The 21229-nt window shown below is 35.8% G+C and overlaps 1 protein-coding gene across 1 annotated transcript; it reads left to right on the forward strand.

The window, feature by feature from the left end:
* Positions 1–19741: 19741 nt before the first annotated feature.
* On the forward strand, positions 19742–19933 carry LOC118933705 (keratin-associated protein 21-1-like). Its single transcript, XM_036928352.1, has one exon. The coding sequence runs from the start codon at positions 19742–19744 to the stop codon at positions 19931–19933; it is 192 nt and encodes a 63-aa protein (XP_036784247.1).
* Positions 19934–21229: the final 1296 nt, after the last annotated feature.

Here is a 21229-nt window from a genome sequence, read left to right on the forward strand (position 1 = left end):
TAAATTCAAAAAGATTGAAATTATGCCAACCCGCTTCTAAGACCACAAAGGTATGAATCTAGAAATAAATTATGCAAAGAAAACAAAAAAGCCCACAAACACATGGAGGAAGGCTTAGCAACATGGTCCTAAATAACCAGTGGATTAATGACCAAACTAAAACAGAGATCAAGCAATATATGGAGACAAATGAAAATGACAACTCAACTCCGTAAATCCTGTGGGATGCAGCAAAGGCAGTTCTCAGAGGAATATATATTGCAGTACAGGCTTACCTCAAGAAAGAAGAACAATCCCAAATGAACAGTCTAAACTCACAATTAATGAAACTAGGAAAAAGAAGAACAAATGAAGCCCAAAGCGAGTAGAAGAAGGGACATAATAAAGATCAGAGAAGAGATGAATAAAATTGAGAAGAATAAAACAATAGAAAGTATAAATGAAACCAGGAGCTGGTTCTTTGAGAAAATTAAAAAAATAGGTAAACCCCAAACCAAATTTACAAGAAAAAAAGAGAGTGTACACACATAAACAGAATCAGAAATGAGAAAGGAAAAATGACTACAGGCACCACAAAAATACAAAGATTTATTAGAGAATACCATGAAAAGTTACATACTAATAAACTGGATAACCTAGAAGAAATGGACAACTTTCTAGGAAAATACAACCTTCCAAGACTGACCCAGGAGAAACAGAAAATCTGCACAGACCAGTTACCAGCAATGAAATTGAACTGGTAATAAGAAAACAACTAAGAACAAAACCCCTGGTCCAGATGGCTTCACCAGTGAATTTTATCAAACACTTAGAGAAGACCTTATACCCATCCTCCTGAGTTTTCCAAAAAGTAGAAGAGAAGGGAATACTTCCAACTCATTCTCTGAGGCCAGGATCACTGTAATACCAAAATCAGAGAAAAACACCACAAAAAAATAAAATTACAGATCAATATCCCAGATGAACATAAATGCAGAAATACTCAACAAAATATTAGAAAACCAAATTCAAAAATACATAAAAAACATCATCCATCATGACCAAGTGGGATTTATTCCAGGTATTCAAGGATGGTAGAATATTCAAAAATCCATCAACATCATCCACCACATCAACAAAAAGGACAAAAGCCACATGATCATCTCCACAGATGCTGAAAAAGCATTCGACAAAATTCAACATCCATTCATGATAAAAACTCTCAACAAAATGGGTATAGAAGGCAAGTATCTCAACAAAATAAAGGCAATATATGACAAATTGACAGTCAACATCATACTTAACAGTGAAAAGCTGAAAGCTTTTCCTCTAAGATTGGGAACAAGACAAGGATGCCCACTCTCCCCACTTTTATTCAACATAGTATTGGAGGTCCTAGCCATGGAAATCAGACAACACAAAGAAACAAAAGGAATCCAGATTGGTAAGGAAGAAGTTAAACTGTCAATGTTTGCAGGTGACATGATATTTTACATTTAAAAACCCTAAAGAATCCACCCCAAAGCTACTAGAGCTAGTAACTTAATTCAGCAAAGTTAAAGGATACAAAATTAATACACAAAAATAAGTTGACTTCTTATATACTAAAGATGAAGAAGTAGTAACAGGAAGCAGGAAAACAACCCTATTTATTATTGCATTAAAAAGAATAAAATACCTAGTAATAAACCTAGCCAAGGAGGTGAAAGACTCTGAAAACTACATATACTCTGAAACTACATATACTCTGAAAACTCTATATACTCTGAAATCTACAAGACACTCATAAGAGAGGTTAAAGAAGACACCAATAAATGGAAATACATCCCTTGCTCATGGACAGGAAGAATAAATATTGTGAAAATGGCCATCTGGCCTAAGCAATCTATATATTCAGTGCAATCCCTATCAGAATTCCAAGAGCATTCTTCAGTGAACTCAAACAAATAGCTCTAAAATTCTTATGGGAACCACGAAAGACCCCAAGAAGTCAAAACAATCCTGAGAAGGAAGAACAAAGCTGGGGTGATTAAGCTTACTAACTTCAAGTTCTATTACATAACCAAAATTATCAAAAAAATTTGGTTACTGCCACAAGAACAGACCCATAGATCAATGAAACAGAATAAAGAGCTAAATATAAACCCACACATATATGGGCAATTAATATACAAGAAAGGATACTTGGATATACAATGGGGAGATGACAGCTTCTTGAACAACTTGTGTTGGCAAAACTGGACAGCTACATGTGAGAGAATGAAACTGGATTATTGTCTAACTACATACATAAAAGTAAACTGGAAATGGATCAAAGATCTGAATGTAACTCATGAAAATAAAACTCATAAAAGAAAACATAGGCCAAAATCTCATAAATATAAACATGAGTAACCATCACAGAACAAAAAGGCATCCTATCATATGAGAGAATATATCTGTAAATGACTTATCTGGTAAGGGATTAATCTTCAAAATGTATAAAGAGCTCACATGCCTCTCAACACCAATACACGAATAACACAATTAAAAAATGAGCTGAGGATCTGAACAAACATTTCTCAAGAGAAGAAATTCAGAGGGCCAACAGGCATAGGAAAAGATGCCCCATATCACTACTTATCAGGGAAATGCAAATTAAAACCACAATGAGATATCACCACACACCAGTTAGGATGGCCAACATCTAAAAGACAAGCAACAACAAATGCTGATGAGGATGTGGAGAAAGGGGAACCTTCCTACACTGCTGGTGGGAATGTAAATTAGTTCAACCATTGTGAAAAGCAATATGGAGGTTCCTCAAAAACCTAAAAATAGAAATACCATTTGACCCAGGAATTCCACTCCTAGAAACTTACCCAATGAAAACAAGATCCCTGATTCAAAATAAATATACACCCATATGCTTATCACAGCATTGTTTACTATAGCCAAGATATGGAAGAAACCTGTGTCCATCAGTAGATGAATGGATAAAGAAGAGGTAGTACATATACATAATGGAATATTATTCAGCCATAAAAAGAAAAGAAATCTTACCTTTTGCAACAACATGGATTGAGATAGAGAGTATTATGCTCAGTGAAATAAGCCAGGTGGAGAAAGACAAGTATTAAATGACTTCACTCATTTATATAGTATAAAATCAAAGCAAAACTGAAGGAACAAAATAGCAGCAGACACATAGACTTCAAGAAGGGACTAGCAGTTACCAGAGGGAAGGTGTTGGAGAGGGTGGGTAGGGAGGGAAGGAGGAGGGGATTAAGGGGCATTATAACACACACAATATAGGTAGACCACAGGGAACGTATCTGTTCAGGAAAACACATATTACAAAAGCATTGGTTGAAATAACCATTCAACCACACATCTGAATTATCAACTATTGATAGCCAAAGGATCAACAATCACAAACATACACACACACACACACACACACACACACACACACACACACACGAAACCTAGGTAAATAAATATACATGAATATGTTGTAGGAATGCAAAAGAGACTAGCTCTCATGAAAAATGAATTTAGACATTTTCACAAATGGATATGGTTAAGAGTGTTTGTATTCAATCATATAATAGTGACACAAGACCAAATGAGTATTTTTTCAAATTGTTGAAAACTTAGGCAATTTCAATCAAAAAGCTCTGATGTTACATAGTAGTATAACATTTGGCTGTCCTTGGTTGAACTGATAATAACATTATTATTAGAAAGAATGCAAGAGTTACACATAGTATTTCATAAAAAAAAAGTCCTCAACAGATCAGCAATATGGAATTCCTCAGAAGAAGCCAGAAGACCAATATCTTCTGCAGCAACATGGACGGTAACATGCACATCCACAGCCTCCACAGCCACAGCCCAGGCCACCAGAGTAATTGCTGTAGAAACTCATGGTGTGAAGAGAAAGCTCAGTTGAAGAACAGAGTTAATTCCTAGGATTTTAAGTGTATAATCTTCACAGGCATTATTACCAACTGAGGGGTATGTGGGGCAAACCACAGACATGGTCAGATTCACGTTTCAAACTAATTGATATTAAAAGCATCTCAAGAATTCCTCATAAGCAGTGCATCCCAAGCAACTTTGCTGTGTGTCAGGATGCCTGTAATGAAATCATGTGTGTCTAATTAAAGATTTTTCTTCAACTTTGGTGGCTTGTTTATCCTAGATGTGATGTTTACACTATACGACTAGCTACCATGAGATCATATAACCCACTCAGGTCTCACCTCTTCAAAGCTTTTTTCTTCCTTTATAAGATACTCCTTCCTATATGCATATATGAAGCTTTGAGAACAAAAGTGTGGCTTCACAGAGGTAGAGAAGGATTGAAAGGTATGGAGAAGACATGGTAGATGGCCAGTGGGAGACACAGAGAAGACATGGCAGTATTCCACTGTAAATCCTTGAATGGTTAATGTGCTTTTTTATTTTTCTGTGATTAATATTATTCACTTTGATTCATATTATATGTATCTGCCATCTATCATTTTGCATATGATCAAAAGCCATGGCAGAGTCCCTGGAGTTTAAATCCATGAACCTTGGTTATACAGTGATAGAAGGACTTATTCTATTAGTAATTAGAACTTCAAAATCTATTCCAGAAACTCTCTAAGATTTATTGACAGCATGTGCCTACTGTTTTGACTCAATGAAATAGGCACACCTCTTGATATTCTTTCCCAAAATGTAAAACCTCAACTTTGAAGAAAATAGACAAATCCAAATTGAGAAACATACTACAAAACATTTGGCTCTTTAAAACTGTCAATGACATGAAAGTTACAGAAAAATTGAGAAACTGCAATCAATTGGAAGAGACCAAAATGATAAAGACAACCAAATGCCATGTGTTATCTCGGATTACATCCTGGTACAGAAAAAAGGAGACTAGTGGGAAAATACGGCACAATCCAAATAAAGTGTGTAGATTAGTTAAGAATACTGCACAAAGTTAATTTCTTTATTTTGATCATTATACTTGGCTATGAAAGATATTAACATAGTTATAACAGGGTGATGGGTAAATGGGAGCATTCGATATGTTTCTTCAACTTCTGGTAACTCTAAAATTGTTTAAAAATGAAATATAAAGAGGAATTTTAAAATGCTACTTGACTGGGTTACTTTGGTCATTTATTAATTATTTTGTACATCAAACTTTTAAGGATCAGTGTTGTTGGGCACTGTTATAAGCCCTGGGGATACAGCTGTGAACAGAACAGACAAAATTCCTGTCATTAAGGAGCTTATATTTTAGATTGAGCAAGGGCAGATATTCAGCAAACATTTGAAAGCAAATATTGAAATCAGTGAAATATTTATATTTAAATAAAAAATCAAGGTGAGGTAAGGTAAATTTGTAAAGCATACTACCGAGCAGGTGGTTAGGGAAAGCCTCTTTGAGAGGAACAAGGGAAGAGATGTTCTAGCCATTTCTGCTATTACTTTCAGAGGATCATAAATTAAAGGCAGAGGCTCTAATTTGGAAACAAACTTGGTACATCTGAGGAGCTGGAAGGCCATTGATTTCTGTGCGCTGTAAAGAGAGGAAGGGGTTACAAGACGCACGCATAGATGTAATCAGGGCTGAAACAAGGCGGACAGTAAAGGCTGTGCTTCTAAGCTTTAGATTGCCAGATAAAGCAAACAGAAACACCACACACGCAGAAAATTTGATTTTCAGATAAGCATTTTTTTGTGTGTACACATATCCCATGTAATATTTGGAAAATTCAATATTCTGAATTTCAGTATCCTGAAATTCAAATTTCACTGGGTGTCTCGTATATTCTAGAAACCTTAATGCGGAAAGGCGTTTAAGGAAAAACCAGTGGTTGGGTCTGGATCTGATTTATGTCTTACATGCTTTAAGATCAAGAAAAAGAGAAGGAAGGATTTGGGAGTTTGAAGAATCATGAACTTGCTTTTGTTTTGTTGAATTTTTCATAGCCATTAACAATCTAAGGAGATTTTAAGTGGTCCTTTGGGTAGGTATCAGAATTGGAAATGTGACTTGGGATTAATTGGCTAAAGCACCCAAAGTCATCCATCTAAAGAGAGTTTAAATAAAAACTATAAGAGGGGAAGGCACTGAGCTGGGCACCCTCACATTTGATAACAAAATATGAAGAAAAGAGAAAAGATACTCAAGTAGCAGCTGGCGATAATGGAATCAAATCACACGTGTGGTAGGAGGCAGGGGAGGCTTGGAGGGTCTTTCAGTAATGCAACGAGAAGTTGGTGAAGCTGAATGCTACTAACCTTAGTGAAATGAAGACTGAACTTCTAGATCTGGCAGGATGGAGGTGTTGCATATCACTGCAAGAGCAATTTTAGTAGAGTGGTAAAGGTGTGAGAAAAGAGAAAGAAAATAGAAAGTTACACCGGAAATACATGGGAAATTTTCCAGTGAAACAGAAGACAATGGATATTAGCTGGAAAGGACTGAGAAGACAAACAGGGTTGTCTGTTCCATTTTTTATTATAAAATGTACTTAAGAACTGAATATAGTTCAGAAAATCACAGCAAAAAAATGTTTTTGAAGGAATCTCTTTGGGTACAATCCTCTGGCTGTTACTAACAGAGGAATTCAATTTTTCAGAAGAAACAAATTGACTCAGGAAGTAAATTCTATGGAGAAATAACCTAATAAATGTTCTCATTAGTGATGAATGTTGTTTTGCACACAGTGTCTATTATAGCTACTTTAATCAAATGCAGAAAAACAAAAAAGTTAATTGTGGGTTTTTTTTATTACCTGGTACAATTTAGTAATACCAATTTCAGGTGATGTTCCCAGAACTTAAGTTGCCTAAAGGAAGACCAATCATTTAAATTAGTTTTTACTGGAAACTTATTCTATTACTTGATAGACTGAAAATTAAGGCTAATTTTATTTTCTGTATGGGAAATTTGAAAATGATTTAGTGAAGATGTCCTCTAATTCTAATGTCAACCCAGTAAATGGTGAATAAAATATCACAATAATATGTCTATTTTACAAAAATGAGCCCTACCAAAAGACACAAGTGGAAAGAACATTAAAAAATACATATTGGATGAATAGGTGAAAATGTTTCATCATATCTTTAGTATGAAAACATTCTATTTTATTGAGAGGTATTTTTTGACTAGTTATACTTAGGAAGACAAACGAATTAGTAAATTTTGAAAACCTTCTCTCTTCATTTTTACAATCTCCAAAGGAGAATAAACTAAAATACCAGGGATGTCCAAAGTCTTCTATTTTCTTTCTCTGCCTAAGGTTATGAAGCAATACATAAAAATAATATTTCCATCAGAAATATCATTAGAATAACTGAAATCTACTGATATATTTAATGGATGAGTGGGTAATGCCACCTCCCCACATCCTCTTAAAGACACAAGAATACACTTTTTAACTGTAATATAAAACTATTCTTATTTTGCTGGTGCCTCCCAATAGGAGAGATTATCATATGTATTTGAATAAAGAGAGTACTAATGCCCCAGAACTCAGTGTGACTGGTTACGAAGAGAATAATGATTGGATACCTTGATAAAGGAAAAGACTTTTGTCTAATACATTGACAAGCATAAATACATGATGTTAAGTCTATTCCACAGTTACTTAAAATAAAGTTACAATATTAATGACAATACTAACTTGTATAACTGTATAATCAATTTGGAGGGGAAAAAGTGGAGAAATTGGATTCCAAGGAACAACTTCTGATTTGTACTCTAGTAGAAATTTAACGTAAATGAGAATTAGGCTTATTGGCAAAAGTAGAAAAGTATATTGAAGTTAGCACAGACTCAGTTTTCTGGAAATTTTAATTAGTTGGATTATTATCAGCATCATGGAGAAGAAAGATATATTGTGGTTCCTTGTAGAAAAGTAACAGAATCCCTGAAGAAGATCATTAATTTAGATCAAAGAAGACAAATTCATAAGTCAAGCGAGTGTATTCTTATGAAATGTTTAAAAAAATAGTGAAACTAACTGGAGCCAACAGGAAATTAGACTGAGACCAGCAAAAGTGTGCTTTCTGATACAAAGCATGGTTGTGGTAGGTAAAAAATGAATGTTTGTACTTCCTATATTGACCCAATTCTGGTGTTAAGAGCTACATATTTAACGATAGGCATTCAGGAAGTGAGTACCAGGTGTATGCGCTGGCACATGATGGTGGAGCAGAGCCAATTAAAATGCAGCCATGGTGCTGTGTGAATAAAACAAGAGTCTCCAGAGTGATGAGCTCACATTAAGCAAAGCATTTTTTTGATTGTCCACGGGGACTGGCATGTAATGGTTGTTGACATATTTGTTGGCTCAGTCAGGGAACGCATGGTATGCTGTGCCCATTACTGACAGTATATAAAGGGCCAAGGGAAGGGGAAGACATACACACTTCAGAAACACCCTCCTGCAACCCACCCGAACGCTAATTCCTTGACAACATGTGCTCCAACTACTGTGGCAGCCTCTGTGGCTCTGGCTGGGGATACGGCTCCGGCTGGGGATGTGGCTACAGCCCCTCCTGTGGCTGGGGCTATGGCTCCCGTTATGGCTGCGGATACAGCCCCTACTTCGGCAGTGGCTACGGCTGCTGGCCATCTTGCTATAGAAGGTGTTATTCTTCTTGCTGGTAGACCTTCCCTGCCCAAGGCCTGGGAGCTTTGGAGATGACACTTCGACAGATCATGCTGATTTGAAAATCCATGCCCCAGATTTCACAATCCCAGGAATTCCATACTGACAGAGACTTTGAGCTCCACTTACTCACTGGGAGAAATGCATCTCTGTAGCCAGAGGCTCGGTGCTATCATCTGACCCTTTTCCCAAAGGTTAGCCTTGACCCCTCAGCCTGTAATTCTCCCCAGGACTGCGTGGGTCATCCTGACAATAAATTGATCCCTTATTCTCAATAAAAACAATTACTGGTTCCCAATCAACTTCTGTGTACTTGCTTGTGAATTATGTCGTTTTTGAAGTGTAATGACCTCTTTATTGGTTAAATCCAAATATTAGTTTTTTTACATATTTCTTAATCTACTCTTTGTCCATTCATTATATTGTATCTAAACATAAACATCAATATCACATGCAAAATTTCTTATCTTGTGTTGATAAAGTATTAGAACAGAGAAGTCAATGAGAAAGGGGGATGCAGTTATGTGCTAGTTGCTAGTCCAGGACAGAAGTGGTTGGTTTGAACCTGAATTGGAGGTTTGGTAATGATAGGTGGACAGTATTAATTTAAACAGCATTTTCTGAAATATGTGAGGCAAGAAAAATCTTTGAAGAAGGCAGACCCTGTAAGATCTTAGATATCAATGGTGAAGAAGGAAGAAAATCTTAGGGAAGATAACTTCTGTAAAATGTGTATTTCTTCTTAGCACTTAGGTTTGTGAGGGATTCACGGTGGCATCCAGTAATACAGCAGAAAGACTGGTGTTGTAAAATTATTGACTAATATGGCAGATGTAACCTGTGTCTTTCCAGGGACACTAGTTGTTGGAGGGTGAAGAGACGGTCATGACACACAAATTTCTCAACACAAGAGCTCTTTGTAATATATACCACCATTCGAAATAATAATGTCTTCCTCATTAGATGCTGTGTGTGTGTCTAAACTCAGGATGATCCCACTACTAGGGATTTTTTTATGGGGAAATTACAAACTCAGGGGGGAAAGGTGGATTTAACTGAATTTACATGGCCATTTCTGTCCTCACCCAACTCTGGGAGACTGTAGGATAGGAATGAATTTGAGCTTTGAAGCCTGACTCTGAAAATGGTGATGTCGCTAGTGGGGAAATTACAGAACTAGAATCTTTTATGTTTCTGTATCTTGGAGGAGAGGCCGGTTATAATATGTTTGGCTTTAGAAATCCTGTCTTCCTTTGGGATGTAGAAAGACTGTCAGAACTGGAGTCAAGATTCAACCACTCATGATTAAATAAATACAAATACACTGTTCCTAGAATGCCTTGAAATTTGAAAGAAATTACAGGCTTGAGAAGTGTCAGGGCAAAAGAGAATGGGTATACAGATATTATATTTGAAGAAATAGAACCACTTTATGATTTAGATGAATGAATACTCTCATTTATCAAACATTTATTCAGTCCCTAATAAGGGACTCTTCATTTTGTGCTATGAATGGAAAACTAAAATATTTCAACCCTTCTTTCTAAAAGTGTAGACAAGACAGAAAAAAAAATGCACAATCTTCAAAGATCAGAATATTGCTATAATATAATTATAACAAGTGTTTGGGTAATACAAAGGAAGGAATCAAGAGACCAGGACTAAGAGTAAATAGAGAGAAGAGCCAGGAACATTTCTGAAAAAGAAAGAAACTTCTAGCTGAAATATGAAGGATAAGTAGAGTTGGTCAATCATATAAGAAGGGAGATAGGCTCTGGACAGGGGAGTAAGAAGAAACATATTTTGGAAAATGTCCATATGCTAGAACCTTACTGCAATAGCTGTCATCTATCCTGAGGGAATCTAATTACCAGGTGAACTTTAAGGAATAAATTCACAGCTGTGAGTAGTATGAATTCTAAGGTGATTCTCCATAGTATATACCCTCCCCTCCCTTTCAGTGTAATCAGGAATTCTAACTTGCCTTTAACCTTGGGGAAGGTGATGGTGTATCACTCCTGTGACTATGTTATGTTTGGGGTTGGCAGATGAAACTCAAAATGGATAAATTTGGATTTCAGATGAAAAAAACAGATAACTTCTTAGTATATTTAATGTAGTTTGGGGAGCATACGTGCTACATCTGTCAACAAAGAGATTTTCCAGATGTCCTGGTTGACACATTGATGGCAATGTTGTGAAGCCCTGAGCAGAGATCCCAGTTAGGCTGTGGTTAGCCTCCTGATCCACTCAGACTGTGAAATAATAAATGGCTGTTGTTTTAAGCTGCTGTTTTTGTGGTAATTTACAGCAGGCTTCCTATGCAGTTCTCTAAACTACCTGGTAAAAAGTGTAATTGACTTGAATGACCTGGATATTATATCTGTATGTCAGCAGAAATGAGACCAGTCATACCAATGGGTATCAAGGAAAGACCACTCTGAACTGAAAGGGAAAGGTGGAAGGAACTCTCACACATACTTAATGGGACAGGCTTGTGAAAATATACTGAGATAGATTTTATCTAGGACCCAAAGTGATGTTGAAATAATGAGAGAGACATCTGAAAGCATGTGGAGATTTTATAACAGAGTAATTTCACAGTGACAGCAGTCATCAGAAGAAACAATAAGCTCCTTGTGACAGCAGGCATTCAAGCCTCCTGTGATTAGAAAGGGAGACTTTATGTAGCATATGACAAAGAGCAAATATTTGATTTTGGTAATATATTAGCTATGTGAATTTTAGTAAGTTTCCTAACTCCCTTGTACACCATTTTCTATCTTATACATTACCTACCTCTCCCACATGTTCACTGGGATCAAATAGGTTAAACTGTCTGAAGGAAATTCATGATTTACAAAAATTCATCTGTGTTATTGTAAAGGATTTTTCGGTGTGTGCTCTGGTTTGAGCTAAATGACCACCTAGAGTTGTTAAAAATTTATTGGAGAAATGGCTCTTGAGGTAAAAATATATGATCAGAATATTATATTCATGGTTTGTTGGATTCATAGGAACTCTAAAACAAAATATTGAGGAGTCTGTCTATATAGCACAACACTGGGCTTTTAAGCTCATTTTAATAGTTGCATTCCCAAACATAAAATTCCCTACACTCCACAGAGCCTTGTTATTTAAACTGTATCTTATGAATCATGTGTTTAGATAATTAGATAATTGACAGAAACTTTCCTTAAAGATTTGTAATAGGCTCAAGACAATGCCTGGGTGACAAAAGACAAACATGGCTTTCCAATAAAACTGGAGACTATAATAATGGGTTTGCATAAGCCAGGTGCTGTAGCTATGAGAAGACCAAGACCTCTTATTATCAACTGACATGAATGACTTGCAATATCTAGGTGTAAATAAATATTTATTGCGTGAATCAGAAGACTGATGGTGTGATCTGCTATTTCCTGTCAGCATAACAAAGTTTCCAGGGTGGTAGGTGACATTCAAACTTCAGAAGCATTTTTCTGCACTTCAACTGAAATCTTACCCTCTGCCATCATGTGTTGCAACTACCATGGAAATACTTATGGTGCTGTGGATACAGCTGTTGATATGGCTCTGGCTCTGGCTGTGGTTGTGGCTGCTATACCTACCAACTGTTTTGCTGCTTGAACATCATCCTAGGACATTCTATGCTTCTGAAATAGTGTTTCAAGATTAACACTTTCCTCCCAAAGGATGCCCTGTTTTATCAACTCTACATTCAAGGAAGGGTTGGGTACCACCTGCATTTACTTCAAAGAACCTGTTTGTTATTAAGGAATTATGAATGCTCCCATTATATTACCTGAAGATAGAATATTTTATTGTGATTATGCTCAAAATGTAAATTCTTGGTTACTCTGTTTTATGGTTCTTTATTGTTCATGAACACAAGTACCCCATAGTTGGAGGAAATTATATATTTTCGATAAACAAATTTCATTTGTTTCTGCAAGTAATTTATATCTGAAATCATCATTAACATAACTATTTGTGGTCTCCCTGGAAAGTTGGACAATCACTGTGTTAGCTTAAGGACAAGCAAGCCTTAAGATTGCTTATTTCTTTGTTCACTATTTAGTGTCCATCCTTTCACCAATGCTGCATGGGTTTTTTTTTACTGCAAATCTTGACATTAGATAGTGTGAGGCCTCCAACTTTGTTCTTTTTTAAAATTATTTTGGCTATTCTATTTCTTTTGATTTCCATCTAAACATTAAAATCAGCTTGTCAATATCTACACTGCTGAGATTATAATTCGGATTGAGTTGAATCTATAGATCAACTTTGGAAGAATGGACATCTTAACAATATCAAGTTTTCTAATCTATTAGCATTATATACTTCTGTAAATATGTAGGTCTTCTTTGATATCTGTGATGAATTCTAATACAACATTGAGCAAAAATGATTATCTTTGTATTCACAGAAGGCATATTCTAGTGGGGGAGAAAGACAAATGTTTAAAAATATTCTTTTCAGACATCTAAATAAAAATAATAACTGAACAAAATTATAATTTTAATAACCACTAATAAACTTGACATGCTATAAAAAATCATACAGTTAACCAAAACTCACACAAGAAGAAATAGACAATCTTAATAGAACCATATCTATTTTTAAAAATGTAACAGAAAATTAACCTTCCCAAACTGAAAGTACTATACCCAGATGGGTTCACTGATAAATTCTACAAAACATTTATGAAATAAGTTATACCAGTTCTCTATAGTAACTTCCAGGAGATATAAGTAGAGGGAATACTTCCTAACTCATTGTATGAGATCAGCATTACCCTAATACCAAAACCAGTTAAAGACATTACAAGAAAAGAAAGCTAAGACCTATATATGATATGAACATACATGTAAAAATTCTCAACAAAATACCAGCAAATAGAATCCAGCAATAGAAGAAGAATTATACACCATAACCAAGTACAATGCATCCCAATTATGAAAGGCTGGTGCAACACTCAAAATATCAAAGTAATCCATCCCATCAGCATTAAAGAAGAAAAATCTCATGATTATATCAACAGAGGCAGAAAAACTTTTGACAAAACCTAACATGCATTCATGATTAAAAACTTTGAGTAATCAGGAACATTTAGGCACTTCCTCTACATGATAAAGAATATCTTCACAAAGCCTAGCATCATACTTAATCTAGAATCTAGAAGCTCTCCCACTAAGATCGGGAGCAAGGCAAGGATGTTCTCTCTCACTACTTCTTTTCAACATCATACTGAAAATATTTGTTGATATAATAAGAAAAGAAAAGTAAATAAAAGGTATACTGATAGGGAAGGAAGAAACAAAACTGTCTTTTCCACAGATGACATGAATGTCTGTGTATAAAATTTAAAACAAAACAAAACAAAAAAACCTTCTGGAACAAATAAAAATTTAAAGCAAGGTTGCAGTACATAAGGTTAATATATTAAAGTCAATTGTTTTACTACATATCCACAATGAAAATGTAAAATTTTCTATTGAAAATATGATACAACTTATGACAACAACCCCCAAATACAATACCTATATATAAATTTTAAAAAATATGTGCAAGTTCTGTATGAGGAAGGCCACAAAACTCTGATGAAAGAAATCAAGGGAGAACTGAACAAATTGAGATACTCCATGTTCATGGATAGGTAAGACTCAGTAGTATAAAGATATCAGTTCTTCTCAACTTGGGCTATAGATTTAGTGCAATCCCAATTAAAATCATAGCAAATTATTTTGTGGATATCAACAAACTGATTATAAAGTTTATATGAAGAGGCAAAAGACCCAGACAGCCAGCACAATATTGAAGGAGAACAAACTTGGAAGAATGATACTACCTAACCTCAAGGCTTAGTAAAAAGCTACAGGCATCCAGACAGGGTGGTATTGGTGAAATAATAGACAAATTGATCAATGGGATGGAATAGAGAGCTCAAAGAAATAGGCTCACATAAATAGTCAACTCATCTTTGAGAAAGAGGCAAAGGAAATACAATAAAGAAAAGACAAACTTCAGCAAATGGTGTAGGGACAACTGGACATCCACACACACACATACACACAAAAATGAATGTAGAAACAGGTCCTGCACCTTTCACAAAAATTAACTCAAAATGGATCACAGACCTAAATGGAAAATGTAAAACTAAAATTTCCAGAAGATAATAGGTGAAAACCTAGATAATGTTGAGTTTGGCTATCACTTTTTAGATACAAAACAAAAGCCACGATCCATGAAAGAAAGAATTGATAAACTAGACTTCATTAAAATTAAAAACTTTTGCTCTGTGAAAGAAAATGCCAAAAGAATGTGAAGACAAGCCACAAGCTGGGAGAAAATACTTGCAAAAGACATATCTGATAAAAGACAGTTATTCAATATATAGAAAGAACTTTAAAACTCAGCAATGAAGAAACAAACAACCTAATTAAAAAATGGACCAAAGACTTTAACAGACACCTCACCAATGAAGATATATGGATGGCAAATAAATACATGAAAATAGAACAAATGTACTTCTGGAGGAGATGTTACTAATGGGGGACTGTGCATGTGTGGAGCAGAGGGTATATGGAAAATCTCTGTGTCTTCTCAATTTTGCTGTTGAACACAAAACTGCTTTAAAATGTAAAGTCTAATTTAAAAAAATCATATGGTGCTATTGTAGATAGGAAGATCAGGTTAAGTGTCTGAAGAAGTAATGACTAAGCTGATATTTGACAAATGGGTAGGTGTCAGAACTGGGGCAAGAATAGCATGGACAGAGGAGGACAAACAAAAACTCTAAGGTTATGGGAGTTTAGTGCGCTTAGGGACTATGAGGAGGTCCATGTGACAGGAAAGCAGAGAGAACCTAGGCTGGAGAGGTAGGTAGGGGACAGATCACACAAAGCCTTCTGTTCTAAAAAGTTAAGATTTGTTTGGATTTTATTTCAAGATATTTATTTGTAATCCAGTTATTTGCTCCTGTGTTTGCAATTTTTTCATTCCTTTTCTGCTTCTTTGTCACGTTCAATGTCAAAATTAAAACAAACACACCATTACTGTGTGTGGGATTGGACTCTGAAGGAAAAGAAGAAAAGTGCCTTGTTTAAAGGATATTGGAATAGCTGAGAGGTTATGTTCTGTGGTCTGAACTTGGAAGTTTGCAAGGGAAGCTGAGAGGGAGAGGAATGGAAGTAAGCTATGAAAGCAAATACTTACAAATGTGTACCGCATAGTATCTTGTATTGAGGGCACAGTATTTTCCCCCATATTTTAAAATAATTGTTACATGAAAGATAGATTAATATTGGCCTCCTGGTTCCAGGAGCCAGAATTAGATGAACATGTTTGGAATTACAAGGAGACTAACTTCTCAATATATGACAGTGTTCTAAACATAATAGCCAAAAATGAATTTTGGTGCCAGAAGGGGTTATCCAGCTCAGAGTGTGTCTGAATGTGGGCTGCATTATTACTTATTCTGGATGTTATGAAGAAATAAAACACACAGTAGCTAGATAGATCTGTCTTACCCTTAACACCTCTTCCTACTCTAATTTTAAAAAATGTTGATGCAATAATTTAAACAGTGTCTGCAAGGCATAGAGTCAGAGTTACTGAAAAAAACAAGTGTTAACATGCTTAAAAATGTTAAGAAAGAGATGACAGAAATAACTCTTTATGGATTCGGAAAATGGCCAAAGATGATGAGCATATATAGACTATATATCAGGATCTCTTAAACAAGAGAAGGCAAGATAGAAATATTTCATATTAACCAAAGACTGCATTAGCAACTTCATGGGGATATACTAGGGAGGAATCAGGGAAAGAAATATTGTGTATGCAAGGATCTTTAGTTACACTAGGAACTCCGTATGGATTCTGAGAGATTTGGGCCATACAGAAACTAACAAAAAGAGATTTCATGACAAAAAGGGATCATTTAAAACAAGAAGTTGAGAGTTTCCCAATAGTTAAAATACTCAGAGGGTACTTGCATATTATTGATTTTATGTTAGTCCAAGAAAACTTGGAAATCCTGTTTTGATTTGGAGCTGAGCCCTCCTGAGCTTCATTCAGTCTGTTTAATGACATTCATAATTGACACTCTGCTAGTTTCACTGAATGATTTCAAGACTCAAACACAGGCATCTGAAAATGGATTGTTTTCAGCCAATAAAGAATTTTAAAGGTGGGAATATTGCTTAGTTGTGAGGGGAGTTGGACCAAATCACACTTTGACTGAGATTGAATTGACATCTAAGTGGGAAGAGAGTAAAAAGGCAAAAGTATATTTGCTGTCATTGTGATTCTCATATAATTTTTAGAGTATGTTCCCATGAGCCAAGAGGGGCTCCTTTATAATGACACATTACTCATCTTTACTGAAATCTTCAACTGAAATATGGTCATACTTCCAAAAAGAGATTGACTTGACTTTTTTATAGCAATCATCTGATGATCTTGGAATGCAGAAATTCACTTTTGCCCTATTAAATATGTAGGCTCATTCCCAGGTTAGGTGTTTATAACTTCAATAGATGTTCATGATTACTGAGCTTCAAAATACGCTATGAAGCCAAGCTCTGTGATGTGTTACTTGATACTGTATTTTTACAAAAGTGTTATTTAAAATGCTTCAGGCAAGGTACATTGAAACCAGTCAATAGTTTATTTTTCTGAAGGTTAGGTCACTTTTGAAATATCATTATGAAAAACATTCATTAGTACACACACCCTAAACCAAAGCAAATTGTAATTAAAGTAAATCTGAAAACTCTAATATAATAAATGTCACATACAAGTAAATACAGATATCTGAAAAACTTATTTAAGAATGCTTATATTTGGGTAAAAGAAAGGAGGAGGAAAGTAGAATGTACTGAGTCTCTACTATGTATCAGGATCTGTGCTACACTCTGTATTTGCTACATATTTGCTACAGATCTTTTGACAATTTTTAAATACATGTAGTTATCTCTTCCTATTTAGCAGTTGTGGAAACTGCGGTTCATAAATTTGAAGACATTTTCTGTAGTCAAATAATTAGTAAATGGCTCAGACAGGAAATGAATCAGTCTGTTTGACATGAAAAGGTATTTCCATGAAAGAGCCTCTGAAACTTGGAAGAGAGATATGCCAGTTATCAATGCACTGCCTCTCAGCTTCAAATTCACCCTTCAATATTTGCTTTGTGATTGCAGATGGGATTCTTTTAAGCATTTCTCCTTTAACATGAGCATGTCATTAAGCATTCTCAGTAGAGGGCGCTGCAGCAACACTGTAAGAGGAAGCAGTTCGGTATTTTATTGCGGCAGTACTTGAGGGAAATAGGGGGTAACACCAGTGTGTATGTGAGGGAATTTGGTGAAGCTCTACTCAGCCGTGGGTCCAGAATGTGATGGATATCCTCAGTGATGTTGGAGCTTCTGACTGATGATGACCTTTATTTGGCCCCTTCCACATAGAAACTAAGACCTTGAAAGCTTCCCTTCCAGGGGTTCCTGTTGTCATCCTGTCCTCACAGACACTCAGATGCACTTTACAGGCTTCACTCACACCCTCCCACCAAAGTCTGCCTGTGCCCCAGTGTTTCCCAGACTCTCTGTACCACCAGTTGCTGACTGCTTGCTCATCATCTGCCCTCCAGAATGCTGCCTCCCTGCTTGCCCAGTGACTGCAGACCAGCTCTGGCCCAACCAGTGTACTCTTCTGCTGTCTCTCATATCCCTAGGTTACCATATAGAATTTCCTCATAGCTTGTAGTTACTCATTTTTCCTAGTTTAATAATTTTTCCCATTAAATGTCCCCTGTTTAACCGACTGTGTGGTTTCTGTCTCCTGACTGGACCCAGAATGACAAAGAGCTCTTTAGTTTTAGGAGTTATTTGTGCACATATTGTAGTTGAACCAGTGGTAGCAGACAGGATTTACTAATATGTACAGCAAAAAGCAAAGATGGAAGATAAAGCAACCACAAGAAGCCCCAAATTTAGGAAAAAGTAAACAAAGATTTGTCAGTGAAATAGACATCATAGTCCATTCATCAGGGAAATGATGGGAAAAGATGATATGAAACTAAAGGGATAAATAATAAATACCATGGAAAGGTGAACTATTATTAATATCATGATCACAAGGTACCCAACAGAAGTAGTACACATAAATATTATTAAAATACTGTTTAACTGATTACATTTTAGTGGGAAGCATGGATACATAGTGCAAACATGAGAGTAGTCAAGAAAACTCACAGACTTGCATTTAAGAACTTCAAGTTACTGAGTCAAGGCACACTCCTCACTCCAAATTGAAAAAAAATTGGAAAAGCTTTGTCCAACTCTTGGAAAATACTGTCCTTTTTGTTTAAATAATAAATCTTATATAACTTAGCCACTAGGAGTTTAACAAAAAAATTTGCCCCAAAGAAGGAAGAGAATGTCATTACCTGATTGGAAAAGAGGGATTAGACAAACCATACTTCAGGGAGAAAGAGAACACTTTCGGGAGTGGATCAACCATGTCGCATTACTCAGTTCCTTGTCTCAAATCCATGCAAAGGGCTTCAGGATAATTATAATGGGAAAAAACAAAATATTAGGAAAGGAAAAAAAGAAATCAAGATGATATGGTGATAATGATGGTGGTGATGATGGTCATGAAGAGGATATTAATAGTAGTGAGCAGTACTCTGTGTTTAATAGATGATTTTCAAGATGTTGAAAGAGCAATATAATAAACACATATTTATAGGTCAAATATATTTTGATGATGTGGTATGTCATGGTGATGAAATACAACTCTGGAACATAAAATTATGGTTATATAAGCCTGGGTGCTTAGAAAATGTTTCTTTATTTTGTTTTAAGGCTTGAGAAAATTCCTAGGGTAGTAAATAAATTATGAAAATCTAACAAAATTGTTGTACACAGAATGAGCTCATCTTAGGCAAATAGTTGCAAAAGGAGAGAACAGATCCCATGTGAGGTATGACCCTTCTATCCCTGGAAGTAGATAATGGACGTGGAAGAGTAGATGAAACCCAAATTTCAGAAATACCCTCCCACACCTCAACTGAAACCTCACCTCCTGATACCATGTGTTGCAACTCCTGTGGAAACTCCTGTGGGGGCTGTGGCTCTGGCAATGGTTGTGGCTGTGGCTGTGGCTGTGGTTGTGGCCATGGCAGTGGCTGTGGCTCTGGCTATGGCCATGGTTATGACTTTGGCTGTGGCTACTTTGGCTACCAACCATTTTGCTACAGAAGATGCTATTCCTCCCGCTGCTAATCATCTCTACAGGTGACACTGTGCCTTAGAAGTAGTCACTTGGAGTACAAGTCCAGTTGAAATCCCCCCATTCAACAACCAAAGTAAAGCATTATTATTATCTGTCAGGATCCTGATGTAACTACAAAGAAGCTGTTTGCAATCAACAGAGCTTGAGTAATTCCATCACATCACTGAAAACAGATCTTTTTCTGACTGTTCAAATGTAAATTCTTATCTTTTTCTCTGTCTCTGTCTTGTGGTTATTTGCAAAGAAGGACTGTACAATTGGAATATATTGAAATGGAACAAAAATACCTTCTTAATAAAGGATTTATTTACTAAGAAATCTGGTTTCCTTTATATCAGAGTCATCATTGATTTTCAGGTTTGTGGCCTCCTAGAAAGCTGCATGGCCACAAATTAGAATAAAACTGTTTCTTTACTGGTTAAATTCAAATATTAGTTCTTTTACATATTTCTTAATCCACTGTAGGTCCATCCATTCATTATATTGCATCTAAACATAAACATAAATATCACACCCAAAATTTCATATCTTTTGTGGGTAAAGGATTAGAACAGAAAAGTCAATGAGAAAGGGGGATGTAGTCATGTGACTAGTTACTAGTTCAGGACATAAATGGTTTGTTGGAAACTGGGCTTGAGTCTTGATAATGAAGAGGCAACAGTATTAATTTAAACAACATTTTTTGAAATATGTGAAATAAGAAATCTTGGAGGAAGAAGGCTAAGGTTGTTATAACTGCTTAAGGAAATCGGTGAAGGCCAGGACCCTTCTCCCTTCCTGTTCCCTATTCTCATTGTGTTACCTTCATACTCACGGTTTCCAAGTGGATGCTGTATGTAACAATATCATGCTCACACTCCAGGTGGGAAAAGGGAGGCAGGACACATGATAATAGCATCAGGCCTTTTTAAGAAACTTGGTCTTTTTATTTGGTAAACATCCAGATAATATCACTTTTCTGCCCCTCACTGGCCATTACTTGTAATGTGGCCACTCATAGATGAAGGTGTGTAAAGGAAAAAGAGGTTGTAGAGACAGGTTGTGCTAGGCAGCCAACAATGTGTGCCAGAACCCCACAGGTCTTGAATATTAGAAGGAAAGAACAAAAGGTAGGGAGGCGATAAGTTAGGTAAATGGACATGTCTTTATAGCAATTTGAATTTAGGCAAGGGTACAACTAATGTCTTATATAAATTTTAATTTCAAGTATAGATCATCTTATCATTTGTGTACAAAGAGATTTTGGGGTTTTTTTTCAAATTTTTTATCTGACATGTATGTTTATT

The sequence above is a fragment of the Manis pentadactyla genome, chromosome 1, assembly GCF_030020395.1.
Source record: "Manis pentadactyla isolate mManPen7 chromosome 1, mManPen7.hap1, whole genome shotgun sequence".
NCBI classification, from domain to species: Eukaryota; Metazoa; Chordata; class Mammalia; order Pholidota; family Manidae; genus Manis; species Manis pentadactyla.